The following is a 21878-nucleotide window of genomic DNA, read 5'->3' as shown; positions in this document are numbered from 1 at the left end:
AAGGCGTTGGCTAGTAGCACCCACACGACTGACAGTGTACATGGATTAGAGCTACTGCTATCAACAAACAGCAAAAACTACCAAACAAAATGTCACTCCTTTGGGCAAAGTTTTTCCTGAGGCAGTTCGCATTCAGCTCCCTTTTCGTCTCTCAGTTTAACCACGTACTTGAAAAATTGCTTAATTGCTTTCTTGCAGTCTTTCTCTTCGTCTTCGCATTTGTCAAGACACCTCTGTCTCCTGTTTCTCCCTCTCCGATTACACCTTTTTTCGCACTTCTTTCTAGCGTCGGTGCACGTTGACTTATCTCCCGGCCACTTTTCTACCAGAGATGTGTGATCCAAAACAAATTTGACGCCGTCCTCTCCCTGAATGTGATAGTCTTTCCCAATTTTAAAAGGCAGTGATTGAGAGCACGTTGTTGGCATCCAAAGTGTTATGTCGTCACGTCGCTTAAAATCGTGACGTCCCGGCTTCAATATCTGTATAAACCATAACATAATTAATATTTGAATATTTGCTCCTATTAGTAGCATACATCTACTATATTGACTTTGGTTTTTTGCCATCCGTTCTCTTTCTTAATTTTCTTAACTTGAACGCGGTACACTAGAGCACAGATACTAAGAACGCATAGAAATCTGGTTGAATAGGGTTTACCGTAGTCGTGGTGTAGACATGCATTGCACAACCTCTGTTTAATGGGCTCAAGTTTCGGACAGCGGCCTAATTTTATTACTGAATAGACAAAGCACCCAAATCTGTACCACGTCTTTTTACCTGCACCGCAAATGCATAACGGTTCTTTGCTAGTTTCAGGTTTACTGCAGTGTAAGGCTAAATCAGGAACTGCATCATCTAGAGCGTAGAAGATGGTGCAACTTTGATCTGTTTAGAACAGACAATGTGAAAAATGCGTAGTCTTTCTGCCTCATTCCCACCTCTACGGTAATAGTAATAAACTTTGGCGCTAACAGAAGTTAAACTTCTGGCCTCGTACTCGCGAGTTGCTCGAAACGTGAAACACGTACGGTTCTCAGGTGATGAACCAATCTATGGCAGACTGTTTAGAACGTACAGGACATTGTGTGTTAATTAGTTCAACCTGATCAAAGTAGAAAATCGCTCCCCTGCCGGAGGTTTCGATTCTGTCAAGACGAATAGATTTGCCACGAGTTTCGTTTAGCTAGAAGTTGATCATTGGGATGAGCAATAATTAGTTATTTGTTAGCTGTAGCAACCTCTTTGAGGCAATGTGGTTGGTCCTTCTTGCATGCAACATAACCTGTTGGCAATTCGACTTCTATCATAGCTTGATCCGTATCGACATCACCCGTGTATCTTAGGAGCAATCCCAAAGTTATAGGCTGTATTGAGTTTTCAAATGATAACTTACTGGGCACAAACTGTCAGTAAAATGTCATTGTTTTGAAGTGTTTCGGGTGTCACCGAAAAATCGAACTTGCATTCGTCGTTTTCCGTCGTTGGCTCGTTGTATTCGACGTTCACCTAACCGAGGGATATTTTACGTATAGAAAACGCGCGAAGTCAATGAAAAGTACCTGAAGCATTCCAAGACCGTTTCCTGTGCTTTCTACTCTAATAATATCATTGCGAGGCAGCTAAAAGTATACAGTATACTTTTATAAGGACTACAAGATACCAAACTTGTTTACCTCTACTCTTTGATTCAAATCTTTATTAGCGTCGTTAATGTGCAATAGTCGTGCAAAGGTTTTGTTTCTTGGTGTCGTTATGTTGACTGTTAGAGCTCTTTTGAGTTTAATTGCGCTGGCAAACTTAGCAAGGCATCTTAGAGCCACGACCGTGTCCTACGAGTACGGAACATCAGATGCGTCCTTTAACTTTGAAATTATTGTACCTGAGTTGATTTAAACGCTCCAGCCGCGTTTCTTTCACTGTTCAACCACTTTGCTAACGACCCCGAACTGTTTATGTGTTCCTCTTCAACGTATCCGCACAACGCGTACGCAGTTGTTTCAACTGATATGGGATCAGCAGCGCCGTTTGGTAACGGTTGCCCGTTTGCTGACCAATACCTCGCCCCATCCTCTCCTAAATAGAACGCTTGAGAAAATCGACATTAATTAAAACTGCAAAACGTGGCGTACGGTCTGTGGATACTTGATCTAGAATAAGTCTCGCCTTCGTTAGCATTTCAGTTCTGCATTGGCAAAGACGGCACGTTGTGCACGCCTTTACCAAAGCAGCATAGACAATGGCCCGACTATAGGGCCTTACAACGACATCGTGTTCCACATAGAGCTCCAAAAACTGAACTGCCTTGCAAAAAGCGGCTGTAGCATTCTAAAACGAATTGTTAGAGTGATTTTTTGGTTGTACTCGCCTTACCGGAGTAAAGAAAGGATGATTTGGTGCTTGACAGCATTCTAATGCTCCGTTTACAACGTAGGCAGTTAGAGACGCATCTCCCCCTTTTACTCCGCCCTGAAAATTTACCCGTACACAAGGGGAATGCTGAGAATCCGCAGTACTTACAATGAGATAGTTAGAAGTGGTGTACGTTTCCTCAAAGGCGCCACTCAGCAGTTGCCTAGTTGTCAAAAACGTGATGAGGCTTTGTATGACGTTTTCGTCAATATTAGCGTAGTGTCTAGCATCACAGAACGTTTGCAGTACGAAAGAGCTCAACCTATAACGATCGTACATCAATTAAAGATACCTATATGTTTATTTTACAAACCATGTTGAGGCAGGTGTGCGCTGATATTTAGCGAATGCTCCCGATGATTGCTTACGGTAATTTAATTGATACGTATATCCTAAATTAATTTTTGATAATTCGCTGTGCTACTGCGCACAAATTACTCGCCTCGTTGAATCAAGTCCGTGTATTTGTTGCGAACTTCAACGTAGAGCTCTCCGGTAGCATTCAGATGTTTAACTATAGCCACGTTCGGCGCAAATCGTGCAATTGACTGCTCCCCGCATCCGCCTGGCTCTCGCAGCAGCTTCTCAACGTTGTCTACAGCCTCTAGTGTACCCTGGAAATAGTTTCCTGTGACCGATAGCCAGGCTGTGTCAGAGCCGGCAACGTAGTTCTCCGGCAATCGAACGTAAAACGTATTGATTTGCTTTTTGCTACCGTCGATACACTGGCGCTCAAATTTCTGTTTAGGACAGAGCTCGCACCGTGTCCCATCTGACCAGGAAACTGCAAATTTTTCGATTTGATTGTCGCAGCACTCTTGTTTTGTAAGATGTTTAGCGAAAAGTTCGCCCTCGCAGTTTTTGCCGTTGTTTGGAGGCAAGTATGAGGGGCCCCTGTAGCATTGACCTTTTCGTAGATCTAACCCAAATCATAGATAGTTGCACAGCTTTGTGCGCTGTAATTATTGTATACCTTTAGGAGCGGCTAAAGACTTGCACAAATTTTGGGCATTAATTGCATTAGCACCTACCCAAAGAATTGCCAAACGTTCTCTTCTAAACTCTTTATCGCATACCTTGAGGATCTAGCTCAGCACTGTAGGAGTAGTCTTTAACAACGCCTTCAGGCTAAAAACAGAAGATAATGCTATGACTAAGACAAAATATTGACCTATGTCTCTGTTTAGACAGACTGAGGATTGAATTTAGTTACTGATTCTCGCTTACTCACCTCAACAAGGATTTCGGTCTCTACCTCTTCTCCCGCAATTGAGGTCAGACGAACTTTCAGTTTTGATTTTCCCGTTCTAAGTGGAACGACCGGAAAAAGAACAGTCTTGGTACTATGTCCTTCCATGAAAAAACATATTGGATCGGTTGATTGACCAGATCCAGCAGTTGTGCATATATCCTCTCCGGGATCCACAAGGCTTAGGCACGTCTATAACCATTGATGGCTCATGCCTACATCTTCCACTTTGCACTAACGTCATACCTTTGAGCGAAGGAATCCTGGCGCTCGGTAATTGTACACCGTGCAAGCTATTGTAACCTGCTCCCGACGACGTAGTGAAAAGGGCACGTGACATTCCACAAACTCAGTTTTAAACGCTCTTAAGGAGACTGTATCTGCAGCACAAAATCCTTGTTTAGAAAAGGCCAACCCTTGAATGCTCCAATCAGTAATAGTGTCTGGAATATGAATAGTTACGAGTGCTGTTCCGTCTTTTCTATAAAAGATTTTAAATGTCGGTAAATTTAACAGAAGAACTTTAGTTTACCCAATTTTGATTTCTTTTTCGTATAGCCAAACGTGAGGAAAATACGTTCGTTTGACGAAATATGCGTCTTCTTCCAAAATTGAATATGGATTTTGTTCTTCTCCGCTTCGACCTCTTAGCTCCTTTAGTTCTGATTATAGACCGCTTAGTAATACTATTTTATAGATGCATCTTTGCTTACCTTCTTCAGGGCTGCAGCATTGCAAGAATCTGGTGATATCTTCACGAGAAGGATTTGGACATTTTGTTGTAAGTGTACTTTTTCCAGTGCTGAGCTTTTGATGCTCCAATTTGCATCTGTCAACAAGAGATTGTGCCGCCGTGTTGACAGATGCTGATTCTACAGTAAGTCGTTGGATTTCTTCTCCCTGGTTGCACATGCACTCTACCCAATACGTCAAAACGTTTTAATTAGCTGATATCTACCTGGCTAACCTCCCACTGGTGATACTTCTCGCCTTCGACGACTTTCAGCACATTCTTCGCCTAAAAGCAACGCTCTTTGCCACACGCAATGAAAGAGGAGCTTCATGTTTTACTGTCACGTTGAGCAGGTGACATGACTCCATTGCTAAGAGACGTTAGCCCAATAGCCTAATAGAACAGTTTCACAATCACTGAAATCTAAGTCAGATATCATACTAAACCTACGGTAAAGATTCCCTCTACTCCGTTCAGTTTGTGCTCACACGACGTGTCGTACCGTCGCAGTTCATTAAATATCTATACGAAAACGGTACTATACTATACTGATTTGAGACTCCTGAATTGAATTGCCTTCTTTTTTGTCAGTTTAGTTTCGTTGTTAAGTAGGTAGAGTCCTTTATCAACTGCCATGAGTGCAATATCGGAATACGGAGCTGCAGTAATTCTGAGCTGTACATTGTTCTGTCCCGGTTGAACTGTGTTATCCCTAGCAAAAACTTGAAGCCCCATCTACTGAAAATTTATAGTCTTTGTAAAACTAATCGGCTCATGACCTACATTATTGGAACATTTTTCTTCAATGTCGGTGCATAAGTAATCGGAAATTATAGCAGAGCTTTCGTCGCACTCTGTTTCGTAGTAGGCCACAACACACATTGTGCTACAGAAAGTTGGCTCAATTTTAACTTGAAACGACGAAATTGGTCCTTTTGTGTTTTTTTCAATGGACGTTCTTTGGAGTTTTCCGCAAGAAATCACCGCCACGTGAAAATAAAACTACACAGAGGAAATCCACCATGTATGTACATCTCTCAAAAAGGATAAATGCATTTCTACTTCGCCATCTGCATTATTTGCTCCCTTGACAATTTCGAATGTTGCAGGACTGCCTTTCTTAAACGGTACTGGAGTACGTGTGGTAACTACCATGTATTGGTCGCATGACGTTTGGTATGCTTGTAGTTGACACACTTCCTCTTCCAGTTGACTTCCAACGCTGGCCTAAGAGTCCATTTAACATACCTACAAAGAAATATTTCTCTTTTGCGTACTCTGATAGCGATTTTATTTGCTGGCGTGTTAATTTGGAGCCTAAACGATGCTATTCCATTTTCATCAGAAGGCTCTGTTAGTTCCTTTCCGTCGTGTCCCGTAACAATCTTGATGTCTTTCTGAGCTGCTGATTCTCCGTTAGCGTATTTTGCCTGAATCTAAACGATAGCAATTTATACACAGTCATGCATACGCAGTCGTTTGAACTAGTGCATACGTTTAGTTCATAAGGCAGAAGAGGTGCGTAGAAAGGCTTTGACAGACTGCAATCAAGCAAAATGGGAACGGCAGTAAAAACAGCTGTTCTGTCTCTATTGCTTTGACTTATGAAGCTAGCTTTTTCCGTAACCTCTGCGTAGATGTAAAGCAACTTTCCTTCTGGAAAGACTCCGTAACCATCATTTGGAAAAGTCAGTTGTTTCGTTCCTTTATCCTGAAAGGCAGGCTCTATATTTATTCAATTTCAAGTCGTTCTTAGCCTGCTCACGTTGCTTGTAATTTCAAACAGTTCTGTTCTGAATATTCGAACTAAAGTGGAGTTCCTCTCTGCTATCCCCAACGTGACGTTGAGCCTTCCTACTACAGGCTTTCCATACGTATATCTAGAGTACAGTCATTGCCACACGCCATTTGCTAAAATAAACAAATATAGGCATTACATAGATTTCACTCCAACGACGATGTGATCAGTTATTGCGTCGATAATTTTAGGTGGAGTGATTATGACTTCGAATCTCGGCAATACTAATAAAACAATAGAATCCGAGAAAGCGTTATTAGTTCCTATGGCATACCATAATCTTCAACTTGAAAATGAAATTCTGAAATCTCGCTATTCTAAATTACGTATGTCAATTCGGCGTAATAATACTTAGACTATCTATTCAACCTTGCAGCCATATTTAGCAGAAATCGTCCACTTTCCAAACATGGGGTCATGCCCCAGACTCAGTGAATGTTTTTGAATGGCTGCAGACCAGGTTTTACTAACAGACTGAACGCATCTGACGACATACTTGGATTGTCTTCAGAGGCTGGCTTGAGAACGAAACGATTGACAATAACGCCTTGTGGATTCTAAGACGTTATCCTGTTGGATACGCTGCCTTCTACTGTCGAGATAATTACCTTGATGTCCACGGTGACCTAAAACAAATCCGTCAAGCAGTGAATAGTCTGAAGCGGTCTTCATGCGCATGCATTCTCTGTGTAGCCTCGCCAGATCGATTTTGTGGGTGGTAGCCATAGTAACAGGTAATATTCGCACTCATCGTGCGCTAGGTTAGAATTCGGCGAGGCCACGCTGTTTACTACGTCGTTCGTTAGCCCAACCGCACCTCGATCTGATCCTCCACAGGCTTAAGGTCTGACTTGACGGCAACAAACCGAATTCTCACTAGAGAGGACCCCTTTTTAGACAATGCCTTCGTACGAAAGCCAGACCGTTTCTACCCTCGTCGTCTCTTCTATAGACAGGTTTGTCAGTCTGGACGAATACTGATGCCGATTTGAGACTCAGAATCACTCGTCGACTCTCGTTGATTTGGCAATCAACATCATTCAATAGAACTCTGACGTAGGCATAACGAGTCCCTCCTTCGCTCGGTTCGGTCACGTCGACGCAGGGAACCTGGAAGAAGCATCTCTATCGCTACTCCTTTTCAAAAAAAACGATGATTTTACTCTGATCTTGAACTCTTTTGTGCCTTTGGGCACATTGACGTATTCGGTTTCGTCTATGACAGAACCATCAAACTTTTCTACTTGAACTTTGATCGGGATTGTTTCTTCGCTGAATAAGGAGACAGCAATCGTCTGTTCGACTCCAACTTGCAGTACTTCAGGACAGACGACAAGATACTTTGGGGAGCTGGAAAAAAAAGGGAGAACCCGGTTGCTATGCGTCTCCACCGTTAACAGTCCAGACGTTTTACCATGCATTGGTTGCTGTAACAAGCAAAGCAAAAGCAAGAAAAGCTGCAGACATATTCTTTTCCTTGTTGCGCTCGCAGACGGCGTAACAGTTCTAAGGCCGGGAAGCTGAGTGGGAACGAAGCTATAGGTTGCGACGAGTGATCTCACTATGCAGCTTTAAAATAAGGAACCAGAGGCGATTTTGACTATATATGTCTCGTTCGGCGATGAGTAGAGGGTGGGGCTCATCTCTCCCCCATATACGCCAACCTCCTACCTGTGTGCCCGGCTTTTCCCTTTGACCTTTCCCGTGGAGAGACAATAAGGAGGATGTGAGAGAGACAACAAAAGCAGAGCCGGATCTTCCTTTCCTCCAGTTGCCCTTCTCACACGAGAGCACGTGAGTTTGGCTTGTTAGACAACGGAACGTCTTTTGAACGTCCAGTCTTGGTCTTCTAGTTAACCCAGAACGATGCATCTTTCTCTGTTGCTACTTCTAGTGATTGGCTGTGCTGTGCTGACCGTCAGTGAAGGTTGAGTGCGAAGGAGGCGTTGGCACTAGCTCATATCTAACTTGATCTGTTCCACAGGAAAACAGTGTAAAAAAATGGACGAGCTACCCTCTCATTTAATACGTGAAAGAACGAGACGGAGCGAAAAGGGGCGCAAAATTGGAGCAGAGTTCAAATTTAGCTGCGTTCCTCCGTATGAATTGGAGGGATCTACTAAGATCAAGTGTATTAGAAAAAGGGGAAAGGCCGTATGGGACCCGAAAGTTTTACCCAAGTGCAAATGCCCCAGTATGTTATATAGCGTTGTTTTTATTTCAAAGTTTACTGACGTTTTATTGTAGCATGTTTCCTGCCTGTTGTCAAAGAATTTGTGCAGGCTTCACGTTCTGGAACGATCTGCAAGGGAGAAACTGTCACATATTCTTGCAGAGACGGTGCAGCTGTTCTTCAAGGTGACACCAATAGGACTTGCAAGAAGGACGGTAGTTTAAGCGGCCAGCCTTTGCATTGCGGTATGGCTAAGGACATATAAATTTAATCCGTCAATTTTGTCTTCTAGATCAATGCTGTGACAAACCAAATGTACCGAATGCCATAATATCTCGGGAGAGCAAAAATTTATGTGCACACAATGAGACGTTATATGGCAACTGTTCAGATGTTGAACTTGAATGCAGAAAAGGATATCAAACATTGAATTTGAACGAAGGACCATTTAGACTCACCTGCCACGGTGCTGAAGGAAAGTGGAAAGGAAACACGCCAGTTTGTCATGACGGCTGCATTCGTCCTTCAAATCCTACAAATGGACATATAATAGAAGATAAGAAACACTTTGACGTCGGCGAATACATTCATTATGAGTGCCAAGCCGGCTTTGTTCTACAAAACCGTCCTGTACGAGACTGCTTGCATAACGGCACGTGGTGTGGCCCTGACCCATGCTGCCATCGTATGCTTACGTGCAATCAGTAATTATAAAAAATTTATTTACTCTTCTGCTTAGGCGTTTCATGTCAGGAATTGTTACCTCCCCGTAACGGCGAATTCGTTAAATACGATATTCATAAGATTGCTACGTTTTCTTGCTTCGATGGGTATGATATGATAGGAGCTGATGAGTTGGTGTGCATGCCTAACAAGAAGTGGAATGGAAAAGCCCCAAAGTGCCTTCGAAATTACGGTAAGTCTTCTGATTGTCTAGGCTTGTCAGGCTAAGTAAAGCATACGTTTTTTTAGGCGGATGCCAAGTACCCAAAACGCTTAGATTGCCGTCTTCCAGATCGTGCGCAGAAGGAATACGAAGGAAGATTTCTGATTTTTCTGTTGATGGAAAGTACAGTCAGTTCTTCTGTAACTGCTCAGTGACATGTCTCAAAACGACAAGCAAAGGCGAGATCGTTTTTGGAACGAAAAATCCTCGTCTTTGGATAGATATGAAACGTGAATACGAAGTAAGTAGCGTGACCGTTTACGGCGTCAAAGAAATAAAGGAAAGCACAATCAGAAAATTCAAGCTAAACGATCTGAAAAACCTTCGACACTCGGGTGAAATTACGAGCATTGCGGGTTTTGAAGTTCACGTATCTCAAAGCTGGCGCAAGCCGGTTGTACGCGAAGATGACGAACAGAGATCAAAAGCCACACGATGTGGGCGCCGAAAGGACACCCTTTCAATGACTACAACAGACTACGATGTTTTTTGCGATGACTACATTCCCGGGCAATACTTGTCTATACACATCCCTGGGTCTAACAGAATATTATCTATCTGCGAAGTAGACATATTCGTGAAACCGTACAATGAAATCTGTGACGAAAAAAAGAAATACCGTGAACGTAATGTTTTTTCATGCAGCCTTATTCTTTGCACCTATACTTCTTTTGTTTCAGCTGCAAGAGTAACCTACTGTCCTGATCCATGTTTTATTACAAATGGACAGCGAGCGCCCAAAGACCACAAAGACGAAGGGTTCAAAGTAGGGGAATACGTTTCATACACGTGTAACACGTGTTTTAAACTTCATGGAGACCGTGCTATAAAATGTGGTGCAGACGGAACGTGGAAGTACGACGTTTTTCCACAGTGTCTAAGTGAGCTGTTGGTAGGCTAGCCGCAATTGCATGATTATCTTTGCCTCTACAGAAGAACCTTGCAACGTTACTGCGAATTCATCCTATTGCGCCTATGAAGACTTTGAACACGGCATCGTTAAGCCTACTACGAATTCGAACGTGTCTATTGGCGAGAGCGTCACTTTCAGCTGTGACGTTGGTTACTTTCTGGTAGGCAAGGAAAGTTTGACGTGTGTGGGCGGCTGCGTTTGGTCCGATCACTGGCCTTATTGCAAACGTACGGTGAAATGCACAAATAATGATGCAGGTGCACTCAATACTGACTTTAGCTAAAGCCTGTCCTGGGCTATCGAATCCTTACAATGGAAAATTCACAGACAGAGAAATCCACAAAGTCAACACTTTCGTCACTTTGACATGTAATGTGGGATATGAAGTCAAAGGCTTGAAAACGGTTAGGTGCAACGACAGCCTTCAGTGGCACGACCCGCTGCCGACATGCGTTGGTAAAAGCCAAGAGATTCTGTAGTATCTGTTATAGCAGATGCTGACCGATGTGCTTTCTTCTTTAGTTGTTACGTGTCCAAAGCCCGATGTGTCCGAAAATGTGTTGGTGTCGCCAGATCGAGACGTCTACAGGTATCCGTCAAAAGTCAATTTTATTTGCAAAGAAGACAGGTTTCGATTAATTGGAAATGACGAATCAGAATGCAATGAAAAGGGCGAATGGACAAAAAAGCCGCCTACATGCTTTGGTAAGCGATAATCTTTTATACTCTAAGACGCTGAAATCTTTTTTATGTAGACCGCTGCAAAAACACGCCATGCGACTTTAACAACCATAAAAAGCTCATTCTCAATGAAAACGAGCAGTGCGAGTGCGTGTGCACAGACGAAAGCGATTGCAGCGAAATCGATGACCCAGTTTGCGGCAGCGACGCTGTCACGTACAAAACAGAATGCCATTTACACTCTGAAGTCTGCAAAACAAAGAAGTCTATTTCTAAAGTAGAAGATGGACCGTGCAAGCAAGGCAAGTCTTCTTGAGCATCTTTTAAGTTTAGCTGTATGACTGGCAACTATTTGCTGCAGGAGGTGTTTGTTCGGCACCAAAGCCGTCAGGAGACTGCCCTGCTTATGAATACAAGTGGTACTACAACTCTGATAAGAGAATCTGCGAGAGGTTCCTCGTTGGTGGCTGTTTCAAGGGCCTCAATGTTTTTGAGACGCAACACGAATGCTACAAAACGTGTGAATGCAGTGAGTTCTGTGCTCTTTGGATTACAGCAATTGCTATTGCCTGATTTTTACGTAGACACATTCTGCAAGGAGCCAGTTGACATTGGCCCATGTCGAAATAATGTCCTAAGATATCACTTTGATTGGGCAGACAACTCGTGCAAGCCTCTCTACTATAAGGGCTGCTTTGGCAACAATAACAATTTTGCTAGTCAGCGTTCCTGCGAAAAAATTTGCCGAAGTAAGTGCATTTTTTGTATCTGGCAATTGCGATAATAAGCTCTGTGTTTTAGCTCAGAAGAGATATGGAATCGTTTCTTCGGGTAAGACAATAAGGGACCCTCTTTGAAGTATCCTAACGTAATATGTACAGCTCCTTGTCGAAAGAGGCACAATCTGACGGTGAAGGAAGCTTGTAAGAAAAGAAGCAACCTCGAACACTTCAGTACGCTCGATACTTTCTCGCGCACAAAATTTTGACGGCGTTTTCTTTTTTAGTGGCTACTCTTACTGTCGATTTGCCTCCCATGTTTCGCTTCGGAAGCAACGGCTTCGTCGTCACCGTAGGCAAGAAGTACTGGGGCCCCCGGGGTGTAGTTGAGAACAATCAGGTCTTTTTGGTAAACGCCGAGAAGATTCGTTGCCCCTGCAGTGCCCTCCTCCAAAGGGGAGAGTACCTAATCACGGGCACGTTGCCCGCGGGTAGCCGGTGGCCCCAATTTACGGAACACGATCTGATTCTTCCCTTTGCAAACTACAGAAAGTTGGAAGAAAAAGTGAGAAACGAATGCCCTGAACTTTACTAAATTATAATGTATCGTCTAAACGCCGCTGTTTTGAGTTTTTGCTTGGCTGTTTTCTTCCTTCAGTTCTTCTGGGTTCAATTAAAAATTCCTTATTTTAATAAACCCCGGTAAAAGAGCGAAAAGATCCCGACACGACGCAATCGACTTCCTTCTTTAGCTAAAGGCGGTGGTGGGAGACTCAAATCCCCCACAGCCGTCACTCCCACTTCTTCGTTCTCCAACGAACGACCCTCTGCGACGAAGGTCAGTCTCACGCAAACGTCGTCACGAAATGGAATGCCAAGCGGCATGGCTTGTTCTACTGATTTTAACTCTCGCTTTGATCTCTGCTTCAACTCAACTCGAATGTAAAGCGGAGAAATGCAAATGCTGCTCAAGTGAGTACGTAGTGCTGAGGGAAGAGCTTTGAGTCTCTTACCTCTTTAGTATGGATCTAATAGGCGTTCCTTAGGAAGCGTCAAGTCTTCCAAAGTGCTCAACGGCAATACGGGCGAATTGGTGACGAAGAAAACGAATCTCGCCATGCAATGTCTCAAGTTTTCGTGGCAAATCACTTCGCCTACAAGAGGCAAAAAAATACGGCTTAGCATTCAAGATTTTATGCTGGCGAGAGGCGATTTCGTCAAAATTTACGACGGAACGGGCAAATCGCAGCCACTCATTACCGCGTTTACGTCCGGACACGTACCTCGTGAGATCGTCTCGTCTGGTCAGCATATGTACGTTGATCTGAGAACGACGTGCGAAGTTACTGAAAGGCGTTTCAAGGCCGCGTTCAAAACAACAGGTACGTACATTTATATATGTAATTCATCGCATGTACAGCGCTTATCTTCGAGAATTTTTGAATTTTTCGTTTTGTAGACTGCGGTGGCCTGATTGTTTTGAACAAAAACAAAAAAGAAACGCTCAAGTCACCAAAAGGAAGGTTTGGTGATTATCCTCCCAATGCTGACTGCTTATGGACTGTTGTCCCGCATCTGCCTGATGGAGCATACGTCGCAAAAATCAGCTATGACGTCGAGGCATTTCAGACCGAGAGTGGCTCCGACAATTTGAAAGTTTTTCATTCTCTTGACGGAAGCAGCGGAGACGTTCAGCTCTTTAGCGGAGATAGTGGAGCAGATATTTTCAAGCGTCTTCAAACGCCAGGACTTGTCTTTCATTTCACCTCTGATAGAAACATTCAAAGAAAGGGCTTCAAGATAGCTCTTCGACTTTCTTCAAATAACGATGCGTGCCAGAAACCTGACTCCATAATCAACGGTGGAATATACGTTTCTAACTTCAGTCAAAGAATTGACTACTGGTGTTGCACTGGCTACAAAAGAATAGGCGTTTCTTATAAAACATGCAAGCAAGGAGTATGGTCGCCAGATGGAGAAGTCTCTTGTCAAGGTGCGTACGATTTCAATGACCTAGTGTCTAGCCATGATTACCTATTATTTAGAAGCGAAATCGTGCAAGAAACCGTTTTTTATTCCTCACGGAAGAATTGTGTCTGACAGTCTCGATGAGTATCTAATAGGAGAAAAACTGACGATAAAATGCAATACCGGATATTACCAAGACGGGTTGCAGGGCAAGAAATCAATCAAGGCAACTTGCTCCTGCAACGGAAATTGGGAGTATGATCCTAAAGTGCCAGATTGCGAACGTAAAACTTTCAATTTCTGTACTGACAAAAGTTCAAATATTTTTCAGCTGTCACATGCGGGGATCCGCCAGAGGCACCGCAACCGAACGGCGAAAGGCACATCACCGACGTTGGGCGCTTAATAGGAAAATATCTCTGGAAAACAACAGTGAACTATAGCTGTCCTGATGGATACGGACTTCGTGGAATTCCATTTCGCGTATGCGATTCAAATGGCCAGTGGTCTACGCTTTCCGTCAGTAGAAGAGAGCCGTTTGAATGCATCAGTACGAACCATAAGATCTCTGTCTACCTAAAGCCTTATACACTTTTTTCTCTCAGAGGACTTAGCTGTTTGCCCTGATCCTGGAGTACCTAAGAACGGTACGCGAAAAGCTGAATCTTTTGAAGATGGTGCTCCGATAGCGTTTACGTGCAGCCCAGGGTACGAGCTTATCGGTTCGGTGTCACGCACCTGTCAGGCATCAGGATCGGGCGAGCCGTTCTGGGACGGCAACGAAGCAATATGTAAAAGTGAGTGCACTCTGAATATTTATATAGTTGGCATCTTAGCTAGAGCTTATACATTGCAGGCAAGTTTAGAGATCCGGCAGAAATAGCTGCTAGTTTACGAGCTAACTTTCTGGACAGAGTTATCGCCTGCAAGGATGCTATAAGCGGCATTGGCGGTCGACCGACCTCTTTTCCCTCTACAGAAGCAACACCACTTGCACTACCAACGCCAAAGTCTGATAGAAAGTCACTGTGCAAAGGACGGTCTATCATAGTTGGAGACGGTTGCGTAGACATTGCTTTTGCTGTTGACTGCTCGAAGAGTATGAAGGGAAAGCTTTTCGGTAAAAGCATTGAGTTTGTGAAAACCATTGTCAACGTTTTCTCTCACGTTGACAACGGAGACGCTCGGTTTGCGCTCTTGACGTATGACGACAAAGCGAAAATCCACTTTACCTTTGACTCTTTGACTGGAAGTGACGTCAGAGAAGCTATCAATTCTCCTAACTTGACCAAATCCTGCTGGGGAGCGACGGGAACAAGTGATGTTCTTCGAAAGTTGCATCAAAATATATTTGCAGTTGACGCGACGAAGCTGGAAAGACGAGAGTGCACTAAAGCGGCTTTCCTCATTACAGATGGCTACACAAACTGGGGAGGTAGTCCAGAACGATTTGCTGAGCAAATAAGAGAAAGCAACGTGACTATGTTCGCATTTGCCATAAGAGATTTAAAACATGAAGAGAAGAATGACCGTGGTGTGAAATCTCTTGTAAATCTCGTCAAGCAAGAAAGCCGTGTGATGGAAGTTGTGGATATACTTGACGTTGTCAAAAAAGCGTTTAGCGTCACAGTTGGTAAGCATCTTTTTTCTGAATAACGTTGAGAAAAATACCGTTGTGTTGTACTTCTAGACTATTCTGAGTGCGGGCTTGTTGATTCGTCTCCTTGTATGAAGCAGAGTCGCAGACGACGTTCAGTTGGTGGCTGTCTTGCAAAAGACGGAGATTGGCCGTGGGTTGTTGCCATCTATTTATTCCGTAACGGTAAAGCTTCATTTCTATGCGGAGGAGCTATCATAGGTGAGCAAACTGTTCTGACTGCGGCTCACTGCATTAACAGTCCGAATCGCCAACCAAAACTTGAACCTGAAGAGCTGTTAGTTGTTGTTGGAGACAGAAGACGCTACGTCGAGGACAACACTGAGGAAACGTATGCCGTCCGAAAAATTTCAATGCACGCGAACTATACCTATAAATTTGCTCCCACATTTGACCACGACATTGCTCTGCTGCATTTGAATTGCTGCATCGGGTTTCGACCTTACGCAAGACCAGTGTGCTTGCCTAATAAAACAGGAGAAGAGGAGCTGTATCAAAGCGATGTCGTAGGAACCGTTGTGGGATGGGGGGGAACGAAGAAAGTTACGGAAGAAGAAAAGGTCACCTTTGCTACTGATCAATATCAAGTTGAACTACCTATAACGAATTACGAGAACTGCACAAATATGGATCCAAAAGAAATAACGGACAACATGTTCTGCGCTGGGGATGGAGAAGGTGAGAAAGATGCGTGCACTGGTGACAGTGGAGGTCCGTTTGTGTCTCAACGAGAGACCGGCAACGAACTCAAAAGGCCATTCGTTGTTACTGGAATTGTCAGTTGGGGAATTGGTTGTGCTCAGAAGGACACCTACGGTGCTTACACTAAAGTAGCAAACTACATTGATTGGATAGAAGACGAAAAACAAACTTGGTCCAAGGACTGTCAAGACCAATGCTACGACGCCCCTCCTTTGAACCTCTTTTAAGTTTCTTGTTGTTATTAGTAGCTACGTGTCTGTTGTGTATTGAATTAGTTTCATATTGTCTTGTTGGCTCAAAATATTAGCTAAATTTTCTCAGTACACAGTACTCTTCTTTGTAGGTAACGCGCTCTAGATCGATCTACACACACGGTCAGTAGTCTGGAGGCCACACCCTTCGCTCGGGAGGAAGGGTCTGGCCAAACGCGCGTGGTCCAAGTGTTGCATGCGGTACGCGCTAAACGAATTAAGTTATTAGAGACGCCCTACGTCATAGCTTCGACATCGCAAAAGCGCCTCGTACCCCTCTCGTACTGTACCCGGGCCCTCGTACACTCCCTCGTACCCAGACTTTTATCTGTGTCCCGTATAACGGTCCCCAGCGAAAGGTCTGGTACGGCTCCGCCCCAAATGTTCCTGTGGACCAATTAGCGAGGGCGTGTCTTTACGCACGCTAGCATCAACTCTTCGAGATCGACGTTCCTGCTTCGATTGGAACCGATAGAACCGTCTTCGACGTATTTCCCATTTCGTTCATAAGCATTGCAACAGTTCTGGGTGGTATCTGCGCCGACACGGCTACACAAAGCTTACGAACAGGATGCAAACATACGTCGCGAATGTCGAAGACGGTTCTATCGATTTCCAATCGAAGCAGGAACGTCGATCTCGAAGAGTTGATGCTAGCGTGCGTAAAGACACGCCCTCGCTAATTGGTCCTCAGGAACATTTGGGGCGGAGCCGTAGGGGCCGTTATACGGGACACAGAGAAAGGTCTGGGTACGAGGCTAAGACAACTAGGGGAGAATTGGAACGTCTAGGCGATCCTAGGCGATCGTACGCAGAAGCGACGAGCTCCGCAGCTGAGGAGTTCGTCGTTTTCGCGTACGATCGCCACGTTTTCGCTTACGATCGCGTACGATTGGATGGCTTAAGCGTGCGATCGACCTGGATCGCTCATCGCTACTCCTATAAAAACATTCGAGGGCGATAAACGGTTAGAACAGCTAATTGGCCCCTACGTCACAGACAACTCGGCCTGTGATTGGGCCGCACTCCACAGTGCGGGGTGCAACACATCCCCCCCTCCCGATTGACCTGACACGGTCACGTGCAAGGGTCAGGTGACCTGACTAGTAGTGTACACACGGTGACCTCGGCCTGTTTCTCTATCTCTGCCATTGACTACGATCGTTTGGTCGAAAATGCGCCTTTGCGAACGAATTCTACAGTCTTACCAGACAAGGACAAATTCACGGTCAGTTGGGGTCCCACTTGGCACTCGAAGGACAGTCACAAGCCCCCCTTGGCTGCTACAGCTTTTCGCCTAAAACTTCAACCAAGCGACTTGATCAACGCCTCTAGAAAGTTTACGAGGCAAACGGTGGTTCGATCAGACTCTCGAGTCCCAACTAGGACAACAGCCTGAGTTCTCCTTACATGTTGATCCATCTAGTTCTGAGCAGCAGAGTAGCTCATTTTTATGTCATCAGATATCTGTCATTTCTCTACACCCCCACCCACCTCAAATTTTGGTACGTAGAAAGGTGAAAGGTGCACCTCGTGATCATGTGATTATCACATGAAAGGATCCTGCCTCGAGATCCAAACACTTGACACTTAATTCATCAATAGCCGAGAAGCACATGGAGGAAGATCAAAGCAAGCCTGATCGAACAGTCGTTTTCATCGGGGAGACCGGCGCCGGAAAGTCTACTTGCGCAAATGCATTAGCGGGCGAAAGTTTGTTTGAAGCCAGCGAGTCGTCGGCCAGCGCCACCAAAGACGTGTCGGCTAGAATAACTACGCTTGAATGGGAAGACAAACAGTACCGTATCAAAATCGTTGACACCATCGGAATCGGCGACACCGACCTTTCTCACGAAGAGGTACTCACTCGCCTTGCCGTTGCCTGCCACGAATGCCAAGAGGGAATCAATTCCGTCTTCTTTGTCGTCGGAAAGCGATTCACCAAAGCGCAGGCCGATGCCTTTGACGTTCTTTGGCAAATTTTGTTTGGGCCAGAAGTCAGGAAATACACCACTGTCGTACGAACCCACTTTAGGAGTTTTAGTGACCCTCAGGCAGTAGAGGACGACATAAGCAAGTTGAAAAAGCAGGAGGGTCCTCCAAAGCGAATTATCTCGAACGTTGGTGATCGTTTTCTCTACGTCGACAACAACGTAGACCGGCCTAACGCTTTGGAAGAGTCTGGCAATTTGATGCTGAAGTACTTGGTGCTGAGGTGCAGAGAGGTCTTTCGTCCACCAATTATGGACGACGTAAAAAAGAATATTTCAGAACACGTTGAAGAGCAGCGTGCGCTTGCAGATCGGGAAGAAGCGCTGGAAAGAAAGCTGCAGGAAGCAGCAGAGGCCCAAGCTGCTCAGGCTCACGCAATCCAAGCAATGCAAGAAAAAGCGGATAAGTCTCAAGAAGAAATGAAAGAGCTTCTCCGTCGTATGGAAGAGCAGGCAAAGGCAAAAGATGAACGACTCGAAATGGAGCGCAAAATGGCAGAGATTGAAAAGTCGAAGCTCGAAACAGAGCTCAGGATGACTCGGGAGATGAAGCAGCTGTACGAGCATCGAGTTGAGCAAGCGAAGGAATTAGGAATCGCTCAAGCATCGAAAAGCCGCTGTCTGGTGATGTAGGATCGATCGTGGTAGGCTTTTTGCCAAAACAACTAAATGTTTGGAGACCATTATGTTGCTTTACTGTCTGTACATGTGTTCGTCAAGTTCTTCGTATGCGTCACGCAGCGGCGCCACTGATTAGACAATGTTCTGACCTGATCGGATTGCCGTTTTTCAGAGTTGAGTAGCCCCCTCCTCTCACAATTAATACTCAAAGTAAAGGTCGCTCACCTTCACCTTTACCCTCGCTCACGAGGTTATCCTCATATCTGCTCACGAGATTTTGAGTACCCTCATATCTGCTCACGAGATTTTGTTGAGTAGCCTCGTCTCAGAAGCACGCAATTACAGCGTGCTAAAACTCTTCCCAACGACCGACGGGCCGAGTTATCGCACCAGTTGGCATCTTTTCAGCTGCCACAATCTAATTCTACCTAACTGCACAAATGGAGACCAAACACGATCGTACCGTCGTATTTGTCGGAGAAGCTGGTGCGGGCAAATCATCGTGTGCCAATTCACTGGCTGGCCGAATGCTGTTTCCCACTGACGAATGCCCAAACAATAGAAAGGAAAGCGATATGACTTCTAAACTGCCCATCTGTCATAAAGGAGTAGAGTACCAAATTAGAATTGTCGATACAATTGGGCTTGATGATCCCGCAGTGACCACCGAGGAGATTCTTACTCAGCTGAGCCGAAGCGTTTGCGAGTGCAAAGAAGGAATAAATGCTGTTTTCTTTGTCATTGGTAAGCGATTTACCAAGGCAGACGCAAACAATTTCGATATACTTTGGAAAACCATCGGCGAAGGCATCCTTCCAGTTACAACTGTTGTTCGCACTAATTTTAGAAAGTTTGACGACGAAATGGCTGTGAAGGAGGATATAAGCACCCTTAGAAAGCAGGAAGGTCCCCCAAAAAAATTCTTTGAAAAACTTGGAAGTCGCATCCTTTACGTTGACAACAACCCAGATAAACGCGTGTCAATGCAAAAATCAGGCGGCGTGATGTTGGATTATTTAGTAAATCATTGTAAGACTAAGATCGTTCCGCCTGCTTTTGATGAGGTTAGGAAGAGAATTTCACTCCGCATTGATCTTGGACAAAAGCTCAAAGCCCAAATTGAGAGCCCCAAGCCGTTGAAAAGTGCTAGAAGTAGTTTAGAGCCTGGGGGTCACGCGACAAAAGCCACCGTGGAAGCAGTTGATGTGAAGCAACAGGGCATTTCTGAAGAGGATGTGAAAAAGGTACTGAGCGTCTTGAAATCTCAAGCAAAAGCGGAAGGCAACGAGTTCACCTTAAAAGCTTGGATATCGGCTTCTCTTGAAAAAGGAGGAGAGGCAGTCGACATGACAATTGTGGAAGAATTAGGAGAAATGCTGAAGAAAGGAGATGAGGGTATGGATCGAGCTGAAAAACTTTTGGAATCTCTTCAATTAACGGCTGGGCAATGTGAAGCGTGGCTTAAGAACGCAGCGGAGCAAAACTGCATTGTTATGTAAAACATTTGATTGATATCGTATTTTCATTAGTAAATGCGCAAGCCTCATTACATCATAGGGCGTTGCTGTACACTAGATAGCCTCGTGCTCCCGTCCTTCCCAACAGTCATACTCCTAACGCAATGGGTGACATACCAGATCGCACCGTCATTTTCATCGGGGAAACTGGCGCCGGCAAATCATCTTGCGCAAATGCACTAGCTGGCTTTGAACGGTTTGAAGTGAGCGCATCGTCCTGCAGCGTCACCAAAGACGTGCAGGCGGTGACGGTGACGCTTCCTTGGGAGGGCAAGAAGTACACCGTAAAAATCGTTGACACGATCGGAATAGGCGATGCCGACTTCAGTCCGGAGGAGGTGCTCTCTCGCCTTGCGGTGGCCTGCCACGAATGCCGAGAAGGAATCAACGCTGTTTTTCTCGTCATCGGAATGCGGTTCACTATAAAGAGCAAGCCGAAGCCTTTGATATTCTCTGGCAGGTTCTATTCGGTCCGCAAGTCGTCGAGCTCACTACCGTTGTTCGAACCCGTTTCGAAAAGTTTAACGATCCCACAGCTGTAAGGGAAGACAAAGCCGTGTTGCAGAGGAAGACAGGTGCTGCCAAGCGAATACTCTCTCACATTGGCGATCGTTTGCTGTATGTTGACAACAACAAAGACAAGCGTAAAGCCTTGAAGGAGTCTGGGAGTATAATGCTGAAGTACTTAATTGGTGCTCAGCTGCAAGAACGTTTTCCGCCCACCAATTATGGAAGACGTGAGGAAGAAGATTTCGGAGCACGTTGAAGAGCAGAAGAGGCTAGCGAAGGAGAAAGGAGAGCTAAGGAAGCAGCTGCAGCAAGCAGCAGAGGCTCAGCTAGGTTGCCCAGGCTAAAACAATCAATGCAATGAAAGAGAAACTAGATAAGTCTCAAGAAGAAATGAAGCAAGAACTCAGTCGCCGTCGTATTGACGATCGGGAGAGAAGAGACGAGAGACTCGAAATGGAGCGCAGACTAAAAGCAGAAATCGAAAAGACAAAGCTTGAGATGGCTAACGAAAGGCAGGTTCGTTTAGAGGAACATTGCAAATTACAAATGGAAATGGAGCGCAAAATGGCAGTCGAAAGGTCAAAGCTCGAAGCCCAGGCTCTCAAGGAACAACGCAAGCATGAAATTGAAATGGAACGCAGAAGAGCCGAAGCTAACTTTGAAAAGGCCAGGATGGCTGAAATGGAACGCAGAATAGCAGAAACTAACTTGGAAAAGCCAGGATGACTGAGAAAGAAAGGGAATTGAATCGCAAAATAGAGGAAGCTGAAAGGCTAAAGTTTGAGAGGATGGAGGAGGTGTACCAGCGTAAACTTCACGAAGCAGAAGAGCGCGGGAGAAGAGAAGGAGCTGAAGAAAGCCGCTGCCTTCCCTCGTAAATTGAATCAAGTGCTTTCCAAAACACAAGTCGATATTGTCTCTTTCTAGCTATCTTATTGGCTCTTCTATGTGGTTACACCCTAACATCAGTACATACTGAGCCCCGACACTACTTCGTGCAAAACATGGATCTTAGTTCCCCGAACACCAGGGCGCGC

At 44.9% G+C, this 21878-nt stretch overlaps 6 protein-coding genes across 7 annotated transcripts; 5 read left to right on the top strand and 1 right to left on the bottom strand.

The window, feature by feature from the left end:
• Nucleotides 1-29: 29 nt before the first annotated feature.
• On the bottom strand, nucleotides 30-7827 carry LOC136198893 (complement C3-like). The gene is made up of 41 exons (XM_065988956.1): nucleotides 7755-7827; nucleotides 7607-7698; nucleotides 7356-7542; nucleotides 7125-7302; nucleotides 7010-7068; nucleotides 6801-6818; nucleotides 6689-6749; nucleotides 6562-6641; nucleotides 6467-6509; nucleotides 6332-6416; nucleotides 6160-6274; nucleotides 5890-6105; nucleotides 5672-5830; nucleotides 5457-5621; nucleotides 5178-5396; nucleotides 4971-5129; nucleotides 4845-4916; nucleotides 4733-4787; nucleotides 4629-4679; nucleotides 4375-4578; nucleotides 4194-4323; nucleotides 3908-4142; nucleotides 3644-3853; nucleotides 3489-3540; nucleotides 3386-3439; nucleotides 2855-3331; nucleotides 2726-2804; nucleotides 2521-2674; nucleotides 2374-2469; nucleotides 2133-2328; nucleotides 1883-2076; nucleotides 1677-1832; nucleotides 1563-1622; nucleotides 1397-1509; nucleotides 1242-1341; nucleotides 1106-1186; nucleotides 942-1053; nucleotides 781-888; nucleotides 661-726; nucleotides 539-609; nucleotides 30-482 (listed from the first exon to the last, which is right to left on the bottom strand). Exons 2-41 carry the CDS (start codon nucleotides 7657-7659, stop codon nucleotides 93-95), a joined length of 5313 nt encoding a protein of 1770 aa, XP_065845028.1. The 5' UTR covers nucleotides 7660-7698; nucleotides 7755-7827; the 3' UTR covers nucleotides 30-92.
• Nucleotides 6955-12341, top strand: LOC136198894 (complement receptor type 2-like). Of its 2 annotated transcripts, XM_065988957.1 has the most exons (18): nucleotides 6955-7036; nucleotides 7090-7986; nucleotides 8046-8119; nucleotides 8177-8386; nucleotides 8440-8610; nucleotides 8658-9050; nucleotides 9105-9281; nucleotides 9338-9937; nucleotides 9992-10192; nucleotides 10245-10451; nucleotides 10504-10680; nucleotides 10747-10929; nucleotides 10980-11207; nucleotides 11267-11434; nucleotides 11490-11654; nucleotides 11707-11736; nucleotides 11787-11858; nucleotides 11912-12341. In XM_065988957.1, the coding sequence occupies exons 3-18, from the start codon at nucleotides 8059-8061 to the stop codon at nucleotides 12217-12219; spliced, it is 3351 nt and encodes a 1116-aa protein (XP_065845029.1). In that variant the 5' UTR covers nucleotides 6955-7036; nucleotides 7090-7986; nucleotides 8046-8058; the 3' UTR covers nucleotides 12220-12341. The 2 variants fall into 2 exon arrangements, with proteins under 2 accessions (XP_065845029.1, XP_065845030.1); XM_065988958.1 differs by lacking the exons at nucleotides 6955-7036; nucleotides 7090-7986 and having other exon boundaries at nucleotides 7995-8119.
• A 35-nt stretch (nucleotides 12342-12376) lies between these two features.
• Nucleotides 12377-16274, top strand: LOC136198895 (complement C2-like). The gene is made up of 8 exons (XM_065988959.1): nucleotides 12377-12596; nucleotides 12671-13006; nucleotides 13084-13617; nucleotides 13670-13876; nucleotides 13924-14142; nucleotides 14198-14389; nucleotides 14449-15225; nucleotides 15283-16274. Exons 1-8 carry the CDS (start codon nucleotides 12491-12493, stop codon nucleotides 16176-16178), a joined length of 3267 nt encoding a protein of 1088 aa, XP_065845031.1. The 5' UTR covers nucleotides 12377-12490; the 3' UTR covers nucleotides 16179-16274.
• Nucleotides 16275-17738: 1464 nt separating this feature from the next.
• LOC136198909 (uncharacterized) lies at nucleotides 17739-18967 on the top strand. Its single transcript, XM_065988973.1, has one exon. It carries the CDS (start codon nucleotides 17819-17821, stop codon nucleotides 18824-18826), a length of 1008 nt encoding a protein of 335 aa, XP_065845045.1. The 5' UTR covers nucleotides 17739-17818; the 3' UTR covers nucleotides 18827-18967.
• Nucleotides 18968-19096: 129 nt separating this feature from the next.
• On the top strand, nucleotides 19097-20402 carry LOC136198906 (uncharacterized). Its single transcript, XM_065988970.1, has one exon. The coding sequence runs from the start codon at nucleotides 19255-19257 to the stop codon at nucleotides 20311-20313; it is 1059 nt and encodes a 352-aa protein (XP_065845042.1). The 5' UTR covers nucleotides 19097-19254; the 3' UTR covers nucleotides 20314-20402.
• A 12-nt stretch (nucleotides 20403-20414) lies between these two features.
• Nucleotides 20415-21866, top strand: LOC136198913 (uncharacterized). Its single transcript, XM_065988978.1, is given in 4 exon segments — nucleotides 20415-20753; nucleotides 20756-21025; nucleotides 21027-21715; nucleotides 21769-21866. Coding segments are annotated over 3 exon segments (747 nt in total). The 5' UTR covers nucleotides 20415-20435; the 3' UTR covers nucleotides 21186-21715; nucleotides 21769-21866.
• The last annotated feature ends 12 nt before the right edge of the window (nucleotides 21867-21878 follow it).

Source organism: Oscarella lobularis, chromosome 20, assembly GCF_947507565.1.
Source record: "Oscarella lobularis chromosome 20, ooOscLobu1.1, whole genome shotgun sequence".
Taxonomy (NCBI): domain Eukaryota; kingdom Metazoa; phylum Porifera; class Homoscleromorpha; order Homosclerophorida; family Oscarellidae; genus Oscarella; species Oscarella lobularis.
Note: the sequence above shows the minus strand (reverse complement) of the source record. Positions and strands in the feature narration are given on the sequence as shown.

Excerpts from the sequence above, each read along its gene's own strand:
- LOC136198893 (XM_065988956.1), bottom strand. The coding sequence starts at position 7,659 with ATGTCTGCAGCTTTTCTTGCTTTTGCTTTGCTTGTTACAGCAACCAAT. Across the intron at positions 4,680-4,732 it reads GTCACCTGCTCAACGTGACA|GCGAAGAATGTGCTGAAAGT; the intron begins GTAAAACATGAA and ends CGTTGCTTTTAG. Across the intron at positions 1,054-1,105 it reads CGATTTTCTACTTTGATCAG|ATTGGTTCATCACCTGAGAA; the intron begins GTTGAACTAATT and ends AGTCTGCCATAG.
- LOC136198894 (XM_065988957.1), top strand. The coding sequence starts at position 8,059 with ATGCATCTTTCTCTGTTGCTACTTCTAGTGATTGGCTGTGCTGTGCTG. Across the intron at positions 9,282-9,337 it reads AAAGTGCCTTCGAAATTACG|GCGGATGCCAAGTACCCAAA; the intron begins GTAAGTCTTCTG and ends ACGTTTTTTTAG. Across the intron at positions 11,208-11,266 it reads AGATGGACCGTGCAAGCAAG|GAGGTGTTTGTTCGGCACCA; the intron begins GCAAGTCTTCTT and ends TATTTGCTGCAG.
- LOC136198895 (XM_065988959.1), top strand. The coding sequence starts at position 12,491 with ATGGAATGCCAAGCGGCATGGCTTGTTCTACTGATTTTAACTCTCGCT. Across the intron at positions 14,390-14,448 it reads CAACGAAGCAATATGTAAAA|GCAAGTTTAGAGATCCGGCA; the intron begins GTGAGTGCACTC and ends TATACATTGCAG. Across the intron at positions 15,226-15,282 it reads AGCGTTTAGCGTCACAGTTG|ACTATTCTGAGTGCGGGCTT; the intron begins GTAAGCATCTTT and ends TTGTACTTCTAG.
- LOC136198909 (XM_065988973.1), top strand. The coding sequence starts at position 17,819 with ATGGAGGAAGATCAAAGCAAGCCTGATCGAACAGTCGTTTTCATCGGG.
- LOC136198906 (XM_065988970.1), top strand. The coding sequence starts at position 19,255 with ATGGAGACCAAACACGATCGTACCGTCGTATTTGTCGGAGAAGCTGGT.